General features: G+C 40.3%; 1 protein-coding gene across 4 annotated transcripts in view; it reads right to left on the bottom strand.

Moving 5' to 3' along the window:
• ROBO3 (roundabout guidance receptor 3) overlaps window positions 1-21,426 on the bottom strand; it is a 2,447,731-nt gene that overhangs the window by 949,257 nt on the left and 1,477,048 nt on the right. For all 4 annotated transcript variants that reach the window (XM_044081188.1, XM_044081190.1, XM_044081189.1 and 1 more), the window contains exon 5: window positions 13,876-14,014. In XM_044081188.1, the coding sequence (XP_043937123.1) occupies window positions 13,876-14,014 (139 nt within the window). The remainder of the gene's footprint in view (window positions 1-13,875; window positions 14,015-21,426) is intronic.

The raw sequence follows: 21,426 nt of genomic DNA, 5'->3' as shown, positions 1-21,426 counted from the left end.
ATTGTTCATTCTACTGGGGAATTTCATTTTCCTCCACTACTGTATAACCAAACAAGTAAGGGAATATGGAGGCAAAACACTTTACATGGAAGTGCAGGGGGCCTGTCCCATTTATAAATGTAAAGGTCACTGTCTGATGGTGGTGTTTAGGTTGAGATTTGCTGTTTATCATTTGTTGCTCAACAGTTAATTTACAGGTGACAGTGGCCAATATTCAGACCTGGCTGTAAATTATGCAAGGAGAGCACAGACAGTCTTGCATACTTTGCAAGATCATTCTGATTCACAGTCCTCATTTGCTCCCTAGAACCACCACTGTATGCTTTAGGCAGTGCAGTTTTGAGTGCCACATGATAATGGGGTAGTCCTTACAAAGGTTCTATGATAATAACCTTCCTGCACCACTAGAGACCATAGAATACACGATTTACAGATGTCAAAACTACCAATTGCCGTGCAAGGCAGGAATCCAAAAGTGTTGTTGTGCACCACATTAACACACTGGGGCCTTTCGATGGCTTTGTTTCACCCTGCACAAATTAAATGGGAATGTACACATGTGTATGTCTGTGTGGCACTGTGTGTGTGTGAGTACTGATACAGTGTACGAGTGGATCCAACAGTGTTTAGAAGTGAAATGATATTCTGACTCTATGTAGCTGTGTGTGTGTGTGTATGTGTGTGTGTGTGTGTGTGTGTGTGTGTGTGTGTGTGTGTGTGTGTGTGTGTGTGAGTGAGTGAGTGAGTGAGTGAGTGAGTGAGTGAGTGAGTGAGTGAGCGAGCATGTATCTTTGGGTATTGCCAGCGTCTGTCTGGAGTGACACTTCGGATAACTACCAGCCTGTGTCTCTGTGATACATAGGGGTATGCAGGGTTACATAGGAAAGCATTATTTTGCATTTGGGTGGGAATGTTTATATAACTCCCAGCATAAAAAAAGTTAAACTGTTTCTTACGCAGAAAGCATTAAGCAGTGGCATTTTTGCATTATAATATAATTAACATTAGTGAGTTTGTTTTTACATAAGACCATTTATTTTTGAGGTCTTTTATTTTTGTTAGCAAAATTAAAATACAGAAGCCATAAGAATTAGTCAGCAACTTAGGCACCTGCATAATCGTAAGTGCATTAAACATTTAACTGTTTATAGAAAAGCAAGTCGATTCACTAGACAAACACAAATTTCATGAAATAATTTGGGAAATTAACACAAACATTAGAACAGTAACTTAAAACTGCAAAAGGAATGTAAAAGTAAGCTGTAAGAGACAACAGAAAAATCTCAAGAGATGGGAGATTTTATATGAACTCTTAAGAGGAAAAAAGTGAAATTAATAATATGTACCCACCTTGTTTAACAAAATAAATCATAGCTTAAATGTTTATATAGTTAATGTTTTCAAGGAATGTGTGTTTTATTTCAGCATGATTTCAAAGCATACATAATTAAAACTAAATACAATGTAAAAATAACATGGTTACTCTCTCTGTGTTTGTTCCAGATTCATTTCTGATTCACACCTGCAGCAAATCAATGAAATTTGAATAATGAAGAGAGAGAATGTATTTACTGAGCCATTTCCATTCAATTACAGTTGTGGAAGGTTGTAGCAACCCTCAACAGACATTCTATTCAAGGAGTGAATGGAGACAGACCAGAATTAACACGGTATAAATTGGATCACCTTTGTCTGTATATTGATTTTTTGCAACTGTTTTCCCATATTCTTCATTTCTGATATTCAAATAGTGGTTACCTGGTTACACAAAGGCAACGATCTATGGTTTCCAACAGCATGGACTACAAAAATATCTACTAGTATCATTTTCTCTACAACAGTGCCACATGGCTGCTGTGGTCACAAGCTAAATAACATCTGTCCATTTAATAACTTTCAACCTGCTTTCCGTCTTTGTACACTATGAAATTGCCATTACCAATCAGAGATTATACAAATAAACAGGCGTACACAGACACACACACACTGATTGCAATTCCCTGAACATCTGTGTGTAACACATGAGCCAGTCTTTACAAAAAGGACAAGAGGACAGACCTAATAACAACCAAATAACGTCTAGTAACAGAACTGCTGTAAAGTGACTGACATCTTTAATTAAATGTAAATATGAATGTAACAAAGTGCAGTCTGTAACATAACACTAAATCAAAAGGTTAAGCAAAAAACAATAACAATACAGGCAAAATTCCCACTACAAAACGGTCATCATCCTGCATGCTTTCTGCATAAGGTAATGACTTCTTACCCTTTCTACTCTTCAGATGGGCATTTTATAATAAGTGCCTCACAACATGTAGTAACATTTGAGTATTCATGTGACAGATTTACCTCAGTGAAAGATTTCATTTTAAGTTTTTTTTTCAGTGATACCATGTGCACTGTAAATGTGTGTGTGTGTGTGTGTGTGTGTGTGTGTGTGTGTGTGTGTGTGTGTGTGTGTGTGTGTGTGTGTGTGTGTGCGTCCATTCCTCTGAGATCCACATGATCTGAATTCAGGACTGAGGCTCTGCCTTACGCCTAATGCTTGCTGAGATGGACATTGACTCCCCTCAACCTTGAATACAATAAGAAGATCATAAAATGGATGAAATAATACATGTTTGAATGTTACTGTTTTCGATAACTGAATAGCAGCAGGCTCAGTGTTTTTTTTAAAAAAAAGCAGAAAATGAAATAATGATATGCAGTAGTAGCATTTCAGTACATGTAAATAGACATTATTTTGTTTTCCATCTACACTTTATACATCCTGTGTTTGGGTTCACAGTATATCCACTGCACTACTGTCCAACATAGTCTTGACTTTCCCCACAATTATCAAACACATGACCTATAAAGTTAGTCCAGCTCTTATGTCAGGCATTTGGGCAACTTGATGAAAAGGTCAGAAGCCATACTTCTCTACATGTATATTCTATCTTGCTGTAGGATGTGTGCAGTTTAGCATCTCCAAAACATCTAGCAATTTTCTGGGTACTGCCTGGCTCCAGTGGACATGTCAGATAGCACAATACCAGTCATGCTCACATAGGATCACAGGACGTTACTAGGCTATTGGCCCTTATAAGCCTAGCCAAGAGTTTAGCCCATGCATAGACAAATCAGCACCCAATGCCCCTGGCCAGCTGGGACATGGGTGGAATCCCAGGGATGTATTTTCTATTTCCCATCCAGTTATCTAGATTGCAGTTACAAAGGGGTAAAGGGGTACTCTGCTTGATGTGGAGAGGGAGTTTATTCCACAGATGGGGGAGTCCCTGGGACACAAATCTGTCCAGCCAGCAAGTCCAATTGATATACCCAGACCAGGTTGAGTCTGCGTGTTTGGGTTACTCGAATGGAGCTTGACTTGCGGATATCCAGCAGTCCCATTAAGGAGGGTCCGAGATTGCCTTGTATGCCACACAGAGGTCACCTCTGAAGAGTCTATATGAAACAGAGTAGAGGCATAGGGCTTTTAGCTTACCTGTGTATGGTAGATTTTTGAGGCCCTGGATTCTCCTGGTGAGGAACTTCTGTGGTCTCTCCAGCTGCTGCATGTGCTATGCAAGGTACATGCCGAATGGGGCATTGTACTCAATAATGGGGTTTATAAGTGTAGAATACAATGATGTTATGACCTCCTTGTCCCTGGATGAGATACCCTTACTTATGATGTGGACCATGTAGAAAGCTTTCTGTACAATGGAAGCAACATGGTAGTCAAAATTCAGGCTGCTATCAATCTGGGTGCCCAAATCCCTCACGAATGACTGCATGCTTAGAACATTGTTATTAATGTGATAATTTGTGGGGACATCTCTCGACCTCCTTGTCCCTGGATGAGATACCTTTACTTATGATGTGGACCATGTAGAAAGCTTTCTGTACAATGGAAGCAACATGGTAGTCAAAATTCAGGCTGCTATCAATCTGGGTGCCCAAATCCCTCACGACTGACTGCATGCTTAGAATGTTGTTATTAATGTGATAATTTGTGGGGACCTCTTTCTCCCCAAAGGGGATGATGATGATGCATTTTTTTTTGTATTCAGCTTGAGGCCATGTTTCTGGCACCAGTCATTTTTTTGGGTGAGACCCTCTTGGAGAATGTCCACGTCAGTAGGGGAATTGTTGACAACTCCTAACTTGCAGTCATCTGCAAACTTGATCAGCCATAGCCCACTGGTTTTGGCCTGTACCTCAGAAAAGTATATCCCAAATAACAGAGGCTCCAAGACCGAACCCTGGGGTATGGCACTCAATACAGGTTTACTGCTTGAGGTGGCTTACCCTATTTTGACTAGGTGGGTTCTATCAGTGAGCCAGTTGGCTACCCATCTGGTAACATATGGAAGATTGATGCCTAGTTGAGAGAGTTTACTTATTATACCTGAGTGGGTAATAGTGTTGAAGGCTTTAGCCAGGTCAAGGTAGGCAGTGTGCACCATCTTCCCCTCATCCATGGCTTTGATGACTGTCTCAAAAAAGTTGACCAAATTTAACAGACATGACCTCCACTTGACGAAGCCAAACTGTGTGGGATCGAGTGTTTGGAGGTTGCCAATGTCCTTATTTATGAGGTCCATGATAATCCGTCCATGGCCTTGCAGATCAGGCTAGTTAGGCTTATGGGTTTATAATTTCCTGGATCAGTGGATGCTCCACCTTTGTGTAAGGGGATGACAGTGGCTGCTCTCCACTCAGTTGGGACAAAACCAGTACTCAGGCTTTGGTTGAATAGGGTGCCTAATGCTGGTGCAAGTTCCTGCCTGAGTTCATGCAGGATGCAGCCTGGGATGTTATCAGGTCCCATGGAGGCTGTATATTTTGCCTTTGAGAGAGCAGTGATGACCTGATCCCTAGATATAAGGGGAAGGAGGCAGATACTGGGAATGTCTTGATTTACTGATGGGGGGGGGGGGCAGAAGAGTGAAAGTTTCACCAGCAAGTCTGCTATATCAACATTTGTATATGTGGTGTCCTTAACCATCAGTTCTGAACAGATCTGGGTGCTACCTTTGAGATTACAGACATATGTGAAGAAGGCCTTATGACTGTCTCTAGTAGATGTGGACAATTTGGATTCAAAGTTTGCTTTGGAGGATTTCACTAGTGCTCTTATTTGCTTGTTAAGGCTAAGGAGAAATTGCTTCCATTTGGGCACCTGCTTCTTCTTGGTCCTGGTCAGCAATTTTTTCTTCTGTTATAGAGTTTATTTATTGCAGATGTCCACCAGACACGTTTACTCTTCCTTGCGGAGGATGATTTAATCCTGTCAGTTATTCCTGATTCCATGCATCTATATAAATGTTTGTATAGCAATTTGGTATAGTTTTGGATACTGGTGCCAGTTCCTAGAGAGGGGGAGGGGGCTGTGAAGCTATTTATACCATCCCTCAGGAGGCTGTAATCAGCTTTGGAGAAGTTTTTTTTGATTGACCCTAGCTAGAGAGGGGGTTGGGGGGAGATGGTGACTTCAATCATGACTGCTTTATGGTCGGATCTTACAAGGGAGGATGATACTGCAGGGATGCTGCAGTGGCTACTCATGTTGGTTAATACCAAGTCCAAGATATTATCACCACTTGTGGAGGTATCGACTAGCTGTTCCAAAGCATTTGCATTTACAAAATTGAGGAATCTCTGGGTATTTGTCTTCTGGCAAGAGTAGTTCTTCCAGTCTATCTTTGGGTAGTTAAAGTCACCCAGGATAAGGGTAAAGGGATGAATCTTGATAGATTCAAAGAGGTCTAGATAGGCACTTTGGGCATCTTGGGTCAGATTTGGAGGCCGTTAGCTAGCTATTTGTATAGGGGTCTTGTCAATAGTTAACTGCACCTGGAGTGTCTCCTGTGCATCATACTATTTGACCAGCCTAGAGGTGTGTATGTCTTTAATATATATTGAAACTCCACCTCCTTTGGGTTTACTAGCCACAGTTTGGAGTCTGAATGTATGATAGGGTGAGCAACCAGGTAAGACTGGGGTGCTCTCTGCAGCTTTGAACCAGGTATCTGTGACCACACAGATGTTAGCATTTTCCAGGTCCCATAGCAGCCTCAAACAACATTGAAAAGCATCGGCTGTAGACAGCTACATTTCAATGGCCTAAAAAGGTTTAGCCTTTTTTGCAGACTGAATCTCTTTCCTCGTGAGGTTAGCCTCTGAAGCAATTTATCTAATGTCTGTGCTGTGAATCACTTCCAGCCATAGCTCTCAACTGGCCCAATGTTTACAGAACAGCTCTAATTTGTGTCTTGCTCCATCTCTCCTAAAACTGGATATTTTTTAAGTTCTAAATTAATATTCTTAATTTGGGGACATTTTCCTAATTATTTTCGCTCTGTCCCTAATTCTTGATGTAATCATTGAAAGTTATGCTTTAACAGTTAAAACATGTCATCTGACCACTCAAACTCCTACAAAAGCACATTACTGAGAAATATGATTTGTGAGGCAACTAATAAAAAGATTTTAACCTGCTCGCACAAAGGTTCCTGGACTATGTTAACACAGATGCCCTGGAAAAATATTATACAACATCACAAGAGGCTTAAACATTCTCGACCTGGTCCTCACCAACATGGGTGACCGTTGCACCACCACAGGTGTAGGATCCTCACTGGTTAAGTCTGAGCACAAATCAGTCGCATTTGAAGTAGTAACAACACCTGAATCTTTCTTAGGAGACATTAGGCTAAAAAATTTCACCAAAGCTAATTATACCCTCCTAAGGGATGGCATAAACAACTGCTAAGCACCCGTTCCCACAGATGGCATTGGCAACAATACTAAGGTGCATACTTATCCCCTGTACAAACAGGTATGCAAATGTACAGACAATCTATATCTGACAGGATCAAAACAAGATCCTCAAAAAAAAGCCTCCTGGTGGACATGTAGCATTAATAGGTCATGCAACAAGAGGTAGAAGATACTGACCAAAAATAAAAAAGAGAGATCCCAGGGTCCCAGCACTGGAAGAATACGCTTCTCTGCTTGAACAAGCAAATAAGACAACTTGCAAAATCCTCTAAGGGCAAATTTGAAAAGATTTAGCAACCATAGCTAAAGATAACCATAAAGCATCCTTCAGTTATATCCATAATCTAAAAGGTAGGACCCAGATGTGTACTGAACTAGCTGTGGATGGCATCACACAAACTGATTCTGCAAAAATAGCTAACCTGTTAGCTAACAGGTTTGGTGAAGAGTTCACCCACCTGTCTGCTCCAAACTTACCACCATTCCTTCAACATCTCCCCCACCTTGCATCTCCAAAGAGCGAGTCATTAATGATCTTTCCAAGGCCAAAATCACAGCCTCTATGGGACTGGATGCCACCCTAGTTTGTGTTTTAAATGGTCTAAAAAATAACTTGGCAACTTCCATTAGGTACTGTCTTTAACCACAGCCTGAGTACTGCTTTTGTCCCTACTGAATGGAAAACAGCAACCGTCAACCCCCTTCATTAATGAGGTACAGCAAGAGACCCTGGGAACTACAGACCCATAAGCTTAACTAGCCTTACCTGTAAGGCCATGGAACAAATCATCATGCACCTTATAAATAAGGATATTAGGTGACATCCAAACCCTTTATCTGACCCAGTTCAATTTTTTTTCAAGGGCAGGTCTTGCCTGTTAAACCTGGTGGACTTCTTTGAAAACATCACCAGAGCAACAGACATAGGCAAATCTGTGCATATAGCCTATCTGGACTTAGCCAAGGCCTTTGTCACAATCCCACATTTGGACATCATTGATAAACTCTCAGTTGAATATTAACCCTTATGTCATCAGGTGGGTTGCTAACTGGCTCACTGACAGATCACACAGAGTCAAAATTGGGGACTATGCTTAAACACCAAACCTGTCACTAGTGGGGTTCCACAGGGGTCAGTGCTGTCCCTTATTGTTTGGAATATATTTCTCAGAAGTTCAGGCCAAAACAGCAGGACTGTGGCTAAGTTTGCTGACAACTGCAATTTAGGTGCAATCATTGAATCCCCAAAAAAATATCAATATACTTCAGGAAGGGCTTAAACAGACCAATGACTGGTGCCAAAGCCATCAACACAAACTCAGGCATTGTCATCTCCTGTAAAAACTATTTCCCTGCTGACTATCATAAATAATAATACCCTAAGCACCAACTCAGTAGTGAGAGAATTGGGAATGCAAGTTGACTGTGGCCTTAACTTTCACCACCACGTGTCTACTGTGGTAAGGAAGGCATTCAGTTCTATCATTTTTTTCAACTTTCAAAATGTCCTGTCAGTTAAGAACAAAAAAGCAAAAAAACTATGCAGCACTAATTCACAAATAAAAATGCTCTGTGTTAAAACAGAGTAATTTATTACAATGATACAGTACACAAAGGGCAGGCCAGCTCAAGTCAATACTAATTGATTCAACAAGCAGCACGCAGTCACCTTTGATGCTGGAGAATCAGCAGACTGTCGGCTCTATTTCTTCACCAAGCATGTGGATTTATTTTTATAATACTGACACTGCAGTACACTATGGGGGGGGGGGCTGGCTGAACTCCAGAGTGCGTCATGCTTTGCATAAAACATTATACTATGAACACATCTACCGAAGCTGGTGGTAGTTTAGGTGGATGCAAAACATCCCACAGACCTCAGTGAAGAAATGTAAATATGTATGTATTAAAGTTACCTATTCTTTTCACTCAGTGCTACCGGGTGTTTTACATCCACCTGAACCACCACCAGCTTGGCTAGATGGGATCACAGTTGCAGTTACAGATTTACATATACATACAATAACAAAAGGGAAAATCATCAAGTAAAGCTCATCCACTATGTCACTTTACTTAAAAATCTACTGCCAATCATTAGCAGACCGGAGTTTCGCTGTGGCGACCCCTAACCGGGAAAAGCCAAAAGACACAAACAAACAAACTTCCACATGCTTTGCCATAGCCACCTCTTAAATTTAACAAAAACTTGGGATAATTTCTCTTTTTATTAAACAGATCTTCATTGTGTTTACCTTTCCAATTAAGTCATGTACTTGCAGAAATTAGTTTTTCAACGCTGCTACATGTCATATTTTCCATATAAAAGCATATTCTTGTTCAATGAAGAAACAAATGCGGTTAAACGCCTGTCAATTATAAATAGCTAAAATGTTTAAAATGTTTTACCATTCGACTTTGAATGGCAACATACTCAGCGATTTCCTCTACATTACATAAAGTAAATTATATATTTTTGTGTCTTTTATAAAGCATGGACCATTTTACCAGAAATTTATATGAGAAATAAATGGCAAAGAAGTGTTGACCTGCAGAAACACTTTACTCTTTTGTGTTTTTGCATCCTGAATATTAGGAGCTAATTTTTTCCATGAAAAAATGATAATGCACTTTCAAAATATCTGCACACTACTGTTTCACTCATCACACAAACTATATTTAATTTCCATACAACAGCATCTCATGGTTTTGATCATTTCCCAGGAAACATAATGTCCCGTTATAATTTCCATACAGTAATTGTACAACTAAACTATTTCTATGGAAATGTACTATAGTCTGGCAAAATAGCATACTTGACTAAAACTCTGATTTGCTAATGAGCCGTTTCTTCTTCCAAGAGTCCAAGGTTTGAATCCTTAACAGGGTTTGGTTTCTTCAGCCTGCCTTTTTCTAGTGTGTGACCTACAGAAAGTCATTTAACCAGACAGTGCCCTACGGTAATTGGGTTAGGCTCCTCTATGCTCTCCTAGACCACATGCCTAGTAAGTACCAATGATCCTAAATAAGACTGCAGTGAATGGCACAGTAAGTTCTGGAAATATTACATACCATTGACCAAGATTTTGACTTAACCAGACACTTTCTGGGGTGCTGGTTTTGCGGAAAATTCAACATCTGCATTTTCTAGACCACATCCAAAGACATCTTGGAATGAAACTCACCTTTCAGCAAATTACCACCTGTGGCAATATGCTGCTTAACAACAGGCAGTGCAACTCACTTGTTTCCTTGTGGATACTGGATCTCACTACAGCTTAAGAATTATGTATTAAAGGAGCAATTTCTGGGAAACATACTATCCTATGGCAACTTCATGCACCATTCAACTGCCTCAATAAACAGCTAAATCATTATCTAGTACGTTTTCTTCATTTAAGCAGACAGGAATATCATCAGGGAGGGCCCACTTAAGGATTATCAAAAGGAGAGTATAACATTGACAATATACCCCTAGAAGTTGGCTCAGTATTTAAAAATGTATGTGGAAAATGCCCTATCTTTCAACCAACATGTGGTTATTGTAAGAAAGTCTGTTTATATTCCACACCTTATTAACAAAGGGACTGTGTCTAGATCTAGGGATGTCATTGTCCCCCTTTACTTAGTCGTCATTAGACCAATCATTGACTATATTGCCCCCTTTTTGAATGCATCTATCCAAACAGATGCAACAACTGGAAAGCCCACAGACGCACGTTACTAAAAGGATACAATGCCTAAACAACATGTTCTACATGGACTGACTCAAAGTCCTCTCGCTATACTCAGCATCCTATAGACTGTTAAGAGGTGGCCTGCATCTGGCATACAAGGCATCCTCCAACTCAGTACTGATGGATTCACTGCACATTAACAAGTCAAATGACATCAGAAATATTCAGTCTAGGGATCTAAACTTCTTCTGCAACATCAACAGAATAGTTTGGAGGGACAGGTATGTCTTGCCGAGGATACCACTGCTCTGAAACAGACTCCCCATCCACAGAAAACAAAGTTCACCCCTTTGCATATTCAAGAGCAACTTGGATCTATGGATGGGAAAAAGACAATTTAGCCCAGGACTGTCCCCTGTACTACTAATGGACAGAGGCAGCTCCTAAATGCTTTATCCCATGTATGGGTCCCCTCATATTATCTAGGGTATGATCCCAGTTATTCTTATTAGGGGTAATATATAATTATTGACCATGAGACATGTATGGCCAATCTATAACCAAATAAACAGGTTATTTTCAGTACAAAAAAGGAAACTGGTTATGCTTAAAATGGCCCAAAAGGGCAGCTAGCCTAGTACTTACTTATGAGCCTATGTGAAAGGAACTAGCAGCTAAAACTATCCTTCAGAAATGCATAGGCTGGCTACTACTACTATAAGAACAGCATAAATGTTGCACTGGGATCCTAACTGACTCAGAAAGATATAGTGGTCTAACACTTGAAATGCTGAAGGGAGGCAAAGAAGGATCTAAAAGAACAGAGATGTTGATTTGTTGTCATTACAAGATCATTAGCCACTCTTAATAGGCAGTTTCTATGCTATGGCAAGCTTGAAATCCAGAACAACAGCATTAAAGAAATCATATGCCCTTTAAAAAAAACTTGACTTCTGTATAAAATATGTTTTCTATCAACTTAAACATAAAAGATAGAAGAGAGATGGGTCATGGTTATCAAAAAGGTCAGTATGAAAGAACGTGTTTTAATAACGAGAGTCAAGCCCGGTCTCTTTTAGGTAGAAATACAGAACTTCTCAATAAGGCCTTGACAGTCTAAAAGATAGCAAGGCCTCAGACCTCTAGACAAGCAAGACTATGGATATAACCACTATGATGTCAAGTACATACCTAGATCTAAGAAAGCAAGCTCCGTCTACACAGGGATCTGAACCTTGTATGAACCACTGTGTTGTCCATGGAGGTCCAGTGAGGAGCCTCCTACTTAATAAAAGTAATCCCATCTTCAAAACAAAATAAATAAAAATGGAACAGTTGCATCACAGTCAGAAGAGGTAACAACCCCCTAGGTCAAAAGAGATGCCAGGCTGCACAGCCCTCACAACACAGAAGAGCACTATGGATCTTATCTGCAGCCAAGCTCTCCCTAGACAATTATATTGTCTTTTTATCACAAATTGTGGAATACTAACAATAATTCTCAGCCAGAAAGTGTCTGTCCTCAAGAAACTCGATGACCCTTCACTGATGTTACATCATCAACATATCTTTTTGAAGAGCGTAGACTTCAAGAATACAGGATTGTCAAGAGTCCAAGTATTTGAAGCAATCCCTTCAACTAAATAATTTTATTTCTAGAAACAAAAAAAAAGATTCCAATTCCAAATTTTCCTTCTTTACAAGAGAGACTAAATACAGATGATTCCCTTTATAGATTTTAATGGAATAAGTGCTTTCTTTCTCCCTTGTAGTTTCAATTCTTCATAGGCGAACTGGTGATCCTCCAAATGTCAAAAGGTGTGTGTGTGTGTGTGTGTGTGTGTGTGTGTGTGTGTGTGTGTGTGTGTGTGTCCTACAGTAGACTGGCTGTCTATCCAGAATTAGGCACTGGTTCCCCATGGCCCTGAACTGAATTGAACTGAATGAAGTGTAGCAATGAATGAAAGAAAGAATGGATATCATGCTAGAATGGCAAAGCTAATGTATTTATGCATCCAGAGTGTTAACTGATGTGCCTCATACTGGCCCAAGATGTAGCCACAAACAAACAAACAAACACTAGCTGAACATGTCATTGAAGATTAACTATTGTTTATACAAATAATCCCCATGTACCTGTTTAGCTATGTTCACCACATGCACTGTCACTGCATATTTTTTACCATTTAAACCTTATCACTACAGTTGGTTTGAGTGTAACAGTGAATAGATAAAATTTGCTTGTATAAATATTAGACAGGTACATCTTCTATTGTCTAAAACATTGCAAAATCTTTCTATTTATTCAAAGTTCACCCTGGGCAGTGGCAGAAATATGTCCTATTGGCATCAGTCCATTACCCTGGTTAACTAACAAACTCCAGGAGAGAACTAAGGACTTACAAGCACATACCCTCAATACCATCATGCCATTTATTAAATGGGCTTCCAACAAATGAACACAATGAATGAAACATTGCTAGCTAACAAAAAGGAATCCACAATGTTGGGACTTATTCAACTGTTATGGTATATTCTACATGTTGCTGTAGAGGACTGTAGAAAACAAAAGCAAACCTTTTGAGTTCGTTTTTGAGTAGTTATTTTGATATTTTACAATAACACGAACCATTTTCTAGTCTGTTGTAATATTTGTTTACAACATACTTTGATTTTTGTCAGTTCTGCATGCATGCACATTATTGGGGAAGCCAGTAAAACATGTACATCTCGCCCCAAAAAATAAGAATACCAATTAAAACATTCAAGATAATAGAAGAAATTTGTTGTTATGCCAATGTAAGCAGCTCCACAGAGAAAGACGCTCCACGTTAATATTACATCGCACGCCGGTAAGTGCACAGCTTACAGATTATAACTGAACATACTATCATTTATTACTGAGTGAAGAGAACAAAACCTCTCAAGTAAAATCTCGCAGCAATACAAGTCTGCATCAGTGTAAGCCATCTTTGACTTTGAACTTAACCTCAAGTGAAGCGTAATTAGGAAATGTAGTTTGACAAGTGGTTTTGTGCTTACTCTGTAGTGGGATTCAAAAAGCCTTACTCAAAGCTACTCTACGATACTCTCCTGTAATTCTTATCCAAAAAGCACACTTACACTACAGTAACTTGAACTGTATGTGTAGAAAGTACTGAAAATGTCCAGGCAGTGTTAACACTATACAGTATATGTGTGATGCCAAATACTACATTGTAGATTGTAGAATAGAAATGATAATATATAGTTCTAATAAAAACAAACAGATAAATATCTAACATTGGGATGAGAGTGACTCAGATTTCTAGGTATTTAGCTCATTTTGTTCCATTAACTCACTTTGTTATTCGATACATTGTCTAGGCTATTAGCATTCTAAAGACATAAAGGAGATTGCACTGACACTACTTGGCTAGAACGTTCTCACCTTCCTGGTGGAAGTTCCCCTTCATCTTTGCGCCATCGAATGCTCGGTATTGGATCACCATGCACTTCACAGTTAAAGTCCACCCTGTCCCCTTCCAGCACAACCTGGTTGACAGGACGTTTCACAAATGAGGGTCGCTCTGTGAAAAAAAGAAGTAAAAAAGTACATTAAAAAATGAAAAACTGGCAATACAATAAAACCAAATCACTACAAGCTTTACTGTAGCTACAGTGTTCCTTTACTAAATGGCACCATGCATGCCATCATCTTAGACCCTCACATTTTGTTTCAGTCAGAGTATGGTAAATGCTTCTGTGACAATAGGAGGTACTGCCAGCCATGCCAGGAGAATAGGGCAGTGGATGTGTTACATATGTCTGCACAGTTAGCTGGAATTTTGTAAATAATTATGTCATTTGCATATCAAACTGATTTCTACAGATGCTTGTTCTAAAAATGTATTTGTGAGGTTTGCTTGTGTATCAACAGTCCACCCTGTTGGAAGGAAAATAAATGTATACATACTACTGTAGTTGAATTAAATGTATACATTGTAACAGCATATACTGGGAGAGAAGAGGTTAATCCAGCTGACTTTGGAAAAATATTCTTGAAATTAAATAACTTTATGGGTTAAGCCATAAAGATTTTATCCCACACTTTTGAAGGGAGCCAGAGACACAATGCCTGTACTGGAGAATAGGTTGAAGCTCCTGTAGGAAGAGTGGAATGGTTTTATGACTTCCAGTAGCTGTATCACATCTGAGCAATCTATCTGTGTGCATGGTAACACGTAGGTGCTAAAGCCTGACAGTTTCTGGCAGTGGGGGTTGCATGGGAACCATAAGTCAGATGACCAGACGTATGTGATGTCATTCTGTACAGAAATAATGCCTTAATATTAGAGGAGAATGAAGTCTAAGCAGCATTCCATATTCTGTTTTGGATCTGACAACAAGGACCACTCATCCATCTTGCCTTGCTCTATTCAGCAAGTAGGAACAGTAATTATTTTAGTCGATTAGAAACAGATAGTGAGACTAGCTAAACACTATTTTTCTATAACAGTCTGAAACTTTCCATTATTTTATATACTTCCTGTAACAAACTCTGGTGCTTACTTCTTCTTCTCCTTTCGGCTTTTCCCGGTTAGGGGTCGCCACAGTGGATCACCTGTCCTCTCATAATTGGCAGTAAAGTTTTACGGTGTCGAGTTTCCAGCCCGGTGCCCAACCTTCCACAGAAGGCACACATATGTGCACACTCACGCCTAGGGCCAATTTAGCATATCCAATCCACCTACAGCATGTCTTTGGGATGGAAGAGGAAACCCACGCGACCACAGGGAGGACATGCGGACTCCACACAGAAGGCGCCCCAGCCGAGAATCGAACCAGAGAGCCTCTTGCTGTGAGGTGACAATGCTACCCACTGCACCACCGTAGCCGCAAATTTTGAGAGAATTTGCACATATTTATTTGGTGATAACTCTGACCACGCCTGAAAGTCTGGCTGTTTGGTCAGCCATTTGTATTAATATTAATTTCATTCAGTATAAATGGATACCCTTTTAAGAGCCTTATAGTAAGTGACTGGTGGCAGTGAAACTACCTACCTGTGCCAGCTTTTCCCAGGTGTGTGTGTATATGTATATGTATATGTATATGTATATGACAGAGAGAGAGAGAGAGAGTGTGTGTGTGTGTGTGTGTGTGTGTGTGTGTGTGTGTGTGTGTGTGTGTGTGTGTAAATGAAATCTCAAAGAGTGTGTGTGTCAGCTACTTAGAGCAGGGACATGAAGCACTGGTTTTACAAAGAGTGCTGGAGAACTTGTCTTGGACACTAGGCTGAAGACTTAACCCTACAGCTGTGCCAGTGAGGAGTCTTATTGAGGACTTGGAGGGAGACAGACACCCAGACCCAGGTTGAATGTGTGCCCTGTGTGCTCTTAAGGGAAATTGTGCTTGATGGAGTGAGATCTGCATTTGGAAATACTGAATGTATCCATTTGTACTCCAAGTGAATATCCCTCTGCAGTGTCAGTGGTGAGGATTCAGGCCCCTTGATTACTGCCCAGTGCGGGGATGTCAAAGCTTCCCTGTCCCTGGCATTTGTTGTTCCCTATTTCATGCAGAATATAACATTCTTGTGATGTCATTGAAACTGTGAATCTCTTCTCTCTTTTCAGGAGCATGTAAGGGTTATGTAGCTATGTACTTGAAATCACTTCATTAATGCAAAAAGTGACCCCAACACAGCATCTTTTTCTGTGGTATTCCCAATGAAAGTCCCAGAAGTTTTATATTCTGCTGCAGCTTATGCACGTGTGAGATGGTTCAAATACTTATTCTCCCTTGCACAGATAAACACACACACACAAACACAAATGACAGCAACCTCTTTGTGTTGATTAAGCACTTGATGTAAGATATCTTAATCTAGGATTCACTTTAGAAGCTCGAAATACTGAAATATCAAATTTCAGTATTTCAAGCCCATAAAGTGGAAACCTGAAAAGAACAAAAACTCAGAAGCACGAAATTCAAAATCTAGGATACCAGAGATTGTGAATTAGCTCTTCTGGTGTAAACAAACACACCTTCCTCCCCACACACAAACACATGCTCTGTCCTACACCCCCCCTAATTAAATATTCTAACTCCAAGGTCATACTACATACAAAAACACACACCACCACCAAACAGGCTACATTCTCCTTGCACACACACATCACAGTAACAAAAATCACCAACACACACCACAGCCCCTACCCAAAACCCTTAACACACAAACACTTACCTGAATCCATAACCACAGCAAAACACCAGAAGCGCTAATTCAACATCTCCGGTATGCGAAATTTTGAATTTCATGCTTCTGGGTTTTCGTTCTTTTCAGGTTTCCACTTTATGGGCTCAAAATACTGAAATTCAATATTTCAGTACTTCATGCTTCTAAAGTGAATCCCTTAATCTGACATTCTGACTCTCAGATTTCACTCCACCAAGCTTAGACATCACCTGTACAGGTGAGTAGATTACACCTGTAACAAGACGACAGTTTGCTAGTCTTATTTTGGAAGGGTTCTGTAAAGGTGTCTGTAATTTGTGCAGGTAGACATGCGGTATAATCATTCTTTAAACTTTCTGACATGTTGGCCATGGTATGTTGTCTTTTTATCTATGGATTTATTTCGCTGATTGCTTACTTATTAACCAGTTAAGAGTACTTGTCGAGTGATCATGTGTAGCTCAAATGAGGGCAATCAGCCTTTAGATTACAAAAAATTATGAACAGCACAGATTACATAAAATATAAATTACGCACAAGATGGTGACATACAAAGGTTCCATACTTCAAATGCACTAATCACTGTACATCATACAGAGTATATCCATCTCTCTACGCAACTGTCTCCAGATACAACATTCTACATGCTTAATAGCAAACAAAGCCACTGTATTGATGTGTAACTTCCACAGTGATATACTCATTACCAGTAAAAGTGTCCAAGTACTGCTTAAGCTATACCATGTGTACATTATCCCTCACACATCTGAGGTAGATAGTTCCACAGGAAGAATTCAGTCAAACCACAGACTTCATAGGTTTATAGGTGTGTACTAGGTTAATGGCCCTTGGTCCTTTACAAGCCTAGCCCATAGAAATGTCCTGGCATTGTGCCACCCATCATTAGTTCCCAGTGCCTCTATCAAGAAGAACCACTGGAGTGATCCCCAGGGTGAACTTTCTATTTCTTATCCACTCATTAAGATTTCTCTTGAAGACAGCTAGTGAGGTGTTCTGCTTGACACATATGGGAAGTCTATTCCAGAGCATGGTCAGTCTCTGGGTTATGAACCTGTCCCTCCAGCATGTTCTGTTAACTATGGTAATGAGGTTGAGGTCTCTAGAGTGTGTGGTGTGGAGGGATACGGATTTCTTTAGATGTAGCATTTCTAACAGACCTGGGTCAGACATGGCTTTGTAAGACAAGCAGAGTTCACCACTTAGTAGATGATATGAGACAGAGAATAGCTGGTGTTTTCTGATTCTCTTCGTGTACATATGGTTAAGGCCTAGGATCCTTTTTGTGAGGTTCGTCTGTGGCCTCTCTAGCTGCTGCAGGTGTCTAATGAGGTGCATGCCAAATGGGGCATTATATTCTATGACTGGTCTAATGAGGAAAGAGTAGAGAGAAATGATGACCTCTTTCTTCCTGGATGCAAAACCCTTGGTAATGACATGTGTCACATAGAAGGACTTTCTGACCACAGTGGCAATGTGGTGGTCGAAGCAGAGGTTGCGGTCACTCTGTGTTCCCAGATCTCTTATAACACCTTCAGTGTTCTGTGGGCTCCCATCAATGTGATAATTAGTGGGAACTGAGTTTTTCCCAAAGGGGATGATGACACATTTTTTTGGAACTAAGCTTAAGGCCATGGTTTTGACACCAGTCATTGGTATCACTGAAGCCTTTCTGTAGGATGTCTGCATCACTTGGGGAGTTAATAATGTCTCCCAGCTTGCAGTCGTCTGCTAATTTGGTCAGCCAGAGTCCCTCCGTGTTGGCCTGTACTTCTGAGAAGTAGATGCTAAACAAGAGAGGACCCAGGACTGATCCCTGTGGGACTCCACTAGTGACTGATCAGGAAGTCAGCTAGGTTGAGCAGGCATGGATGACTGTAGCAGTGCCACCATGATAGGACAAAGCCTGGTGAGGCTGCTGTGATTAAACAGGGCACACAAATGTGGTGCCAGTTCACTTTGTAATTATTGATATTGGTCCTTTAGTGGGGTTGTTTTAGTGTCTGCTGCAATTTTGCCTTCATAGCTGGCTTTGGAGGTTTTGATGAGGCAGTCATGCATCTATTTTCCATTGGCATGAAGGGCATTGGAACTGATGAATTCCAGGAAGCGTTGGGTCAGTGCATTGGTGCTTGAGTAGTTTTCCCAGTTGATGGAGAAGTAGTTGAAGACTCCTAGTATGGCAGTGTTGGATTGGACCTTGACAGATTCAAGGGTGCTTTAGTGCCATGAATTGAGAGTTTAGGGACATGGTTGGGGACTTACAGCAGGCTATGACCTGGATCGCCGTCTTACCCAATGTTAGTTGTACCTGAATTATCTCAGATGCGTTATACTGGGCTACTAGTCTGGAGGTGCGCATATCCTTTATGAATATAGAGACACCACTGCCTTTGGAGCTTCAGTCCATGTTTTGAGGCTAAAAGGTGTGGAATGAGTTATAGCCTGGTAGCGCAGGGATACTTTCTGATGCTTTAAACCAGGTCTCCGTTACAGCACAAATGTCGATGTTCTCCATTCTGAGGAGTGCTTCGAGCGAGTGCATCTTGAGATTCAGACTTCTAGCGTTGCCCTCAGACTGCATTTATTTATACTTGTTACAGTGGTAATTTGGTCTTTGTAACTCCACCTAAAAAAGGCACTATGAGGTGGGCAAGAGCCTTAGCCAGTACCCGGAAACCCAGGGGTGACCGATGCAGGGCATCTCTGGCAAAGCTTTTCGAGGTCTGTCAATCATGTCATCTCAAGCAGGCAGATAGTGGATCCCCTTAGAATGATACCAGACACTTAGCCAATTGTTGAAGTCAATCAATTTTGGTTTGTATTGCGGTATCATTCTGGGTGATGATAGGATACTGTTCAGAGCTAGTGTCATACCTGCCTGGGCCACAATCTGAGAGCCCATGTCTTATTTCATGTAGTCCAGGGAAGTAAATCTCAGGTTATTCACACCCACATGGACAATGACACAGTCATACTTGTACTTGCTATGGAGTGACTTGAGTGTGTTATGAGTTGGATTCTGGCACCTGATAGACAGCTGACTGTTAGCTTTGCCTTATTCAACCTAGTGAGTGGGACATCTGTGTGCCTCACTATTGAGTCACCTATGATTATTGTATTGGGCAAGGTGTTTAGCCTTAGGGGCTTAGGTTGAGGGGCAGACTGTGGAGGTGAGCTATGTGTCCTGTGGTTTGTGCTGTGTTGTGGTGATTGAGTGCTTTTCTGTCTTGGAGGTGTCTGCTGTTTGGGTAAATTTCTACTGAGTGCCTCTGTGAAGGTGGGTGTGTGGTTTGTGTTTTTCTGTGAGAGCTGTAACAGTGGGTGTTCTGGAGGGCTATGTGTTCCATGTGGTGTGGTGCAGGTGTTGACATTCTCATCCTGACCAGCTAGTCCGGTCTTGGCTGGAGAGTGCATAGCTTCCAATTTGGTGATATAAGGGCATCTCTCACAAGTCTGAGTGTTGGGAGGTAAGAGGAGAGGGTTGTCTGTGTACATGAGGCAGTTGCTACACTGCCTCAGAATGCCTCATTCAGCATGAGCTCCTATATTATATTAACAGTGTATTCAGTATGCAAGTTCTGAGTCTCATCAAGAGACTGTCATGAAATATTACTACCAGGTTCACAGAGATATATTTCAAGGTTCTTACACACTTACAAAAGAGACTCTTAAAAAGGCAACTGAAGGTAAAGTAAGCACTAGCTGATTTTAAAGGTTATCTGCTCTGAAAAAAGTTATTGGCAAGTCTCGTACAACGCTAGTAAACACTTGATTTAATTATCTCCAAGTCTTGTACACCACTGGTAACCACTCGGTTTAATTATCTCCAAGTCTCATATAGTACTGGTAAACACTCAGTTTACATATCTCCAAGTCTCGTACAGCACTGGTAAACACTCAATAAAATTATCTCAATGTCTTGTATAGCACTGGTAAGCATTCTGTTTTAATTAATCTCCAATTCTCGGACAGAACTGGTAAATACCCATATTCTACTTCTGATGCCAAGAAAATGATCTACATAGTCATACTAAGGTAGGCTTGTGGAAATTACGTCCGACAGATTTGTTAGAGGTTTTTGAGCAATAACAAAAAGATATCCCTTTTTGGAATCAGTTTAGTTTTGATTTTTTTTTTTTTTTGTTATAGTGAGTTTCAAATGCTAAAATTAATGTTTTTGCATATTGATGAAAGATAACTGACTCATATAGTTTCTGCAGTATGACATTTTAAGACAGCTTAGCATACTGGGAAATGTGGGTCATGTGACACTGCCAGTCCTTCAGTCTGTAGTAAACTGTAAAGGTATAGCTATGTAACTGCTGTATTAACTAATTTATTTACTGACATTTGTTTATCAGGAAAGTGCAACTTAGTCACAGGGGCCCATTTTCAGTGGAGACCCGAGGAGAAAAGCTCCTCTTAACATAGAAATTTTAAACACATTACATAGCTGAAAATTATACTTTTCAAAAACAATCAACAATACTGAAAGGCACAAATATATCTTAAAAATATGTTACAAAGAAAACAATGATTAAAAAAGCAAAGCAAAACACTATATACAATTCTGGAGAGTGTTCTTTTGGCAATTTACAAAAGTAAAAGTTGTATTTAGTTCAATTGTAAATATAAAGGTGGAGAGAGATTAGGACAGATTAGTATAAATGGGTTGAAGGTGATAAGAAGAGGTTATAGAAAGTGGTAGAGAGGTTAGGATAGCCAGGTAAAGATGAAGCG

Source organism: Protopterus annectens, chromosome 8.part0 (genome assembly GCF_019279795.1).
Source record: "Protopterus annectens isolate FY-2018-M chromosome 8.part0, PAN1.0, whole genome shotgun sequence".
Lineage (NCBI taxonomy): Eukaryota > Metazoa > Chordata > Ceratodontiformes > Protopteridae > Protopterus > Protopterus annectens.
This window is presented reverse-complemented; position numbering and strand designations above follow the sequence as displayed.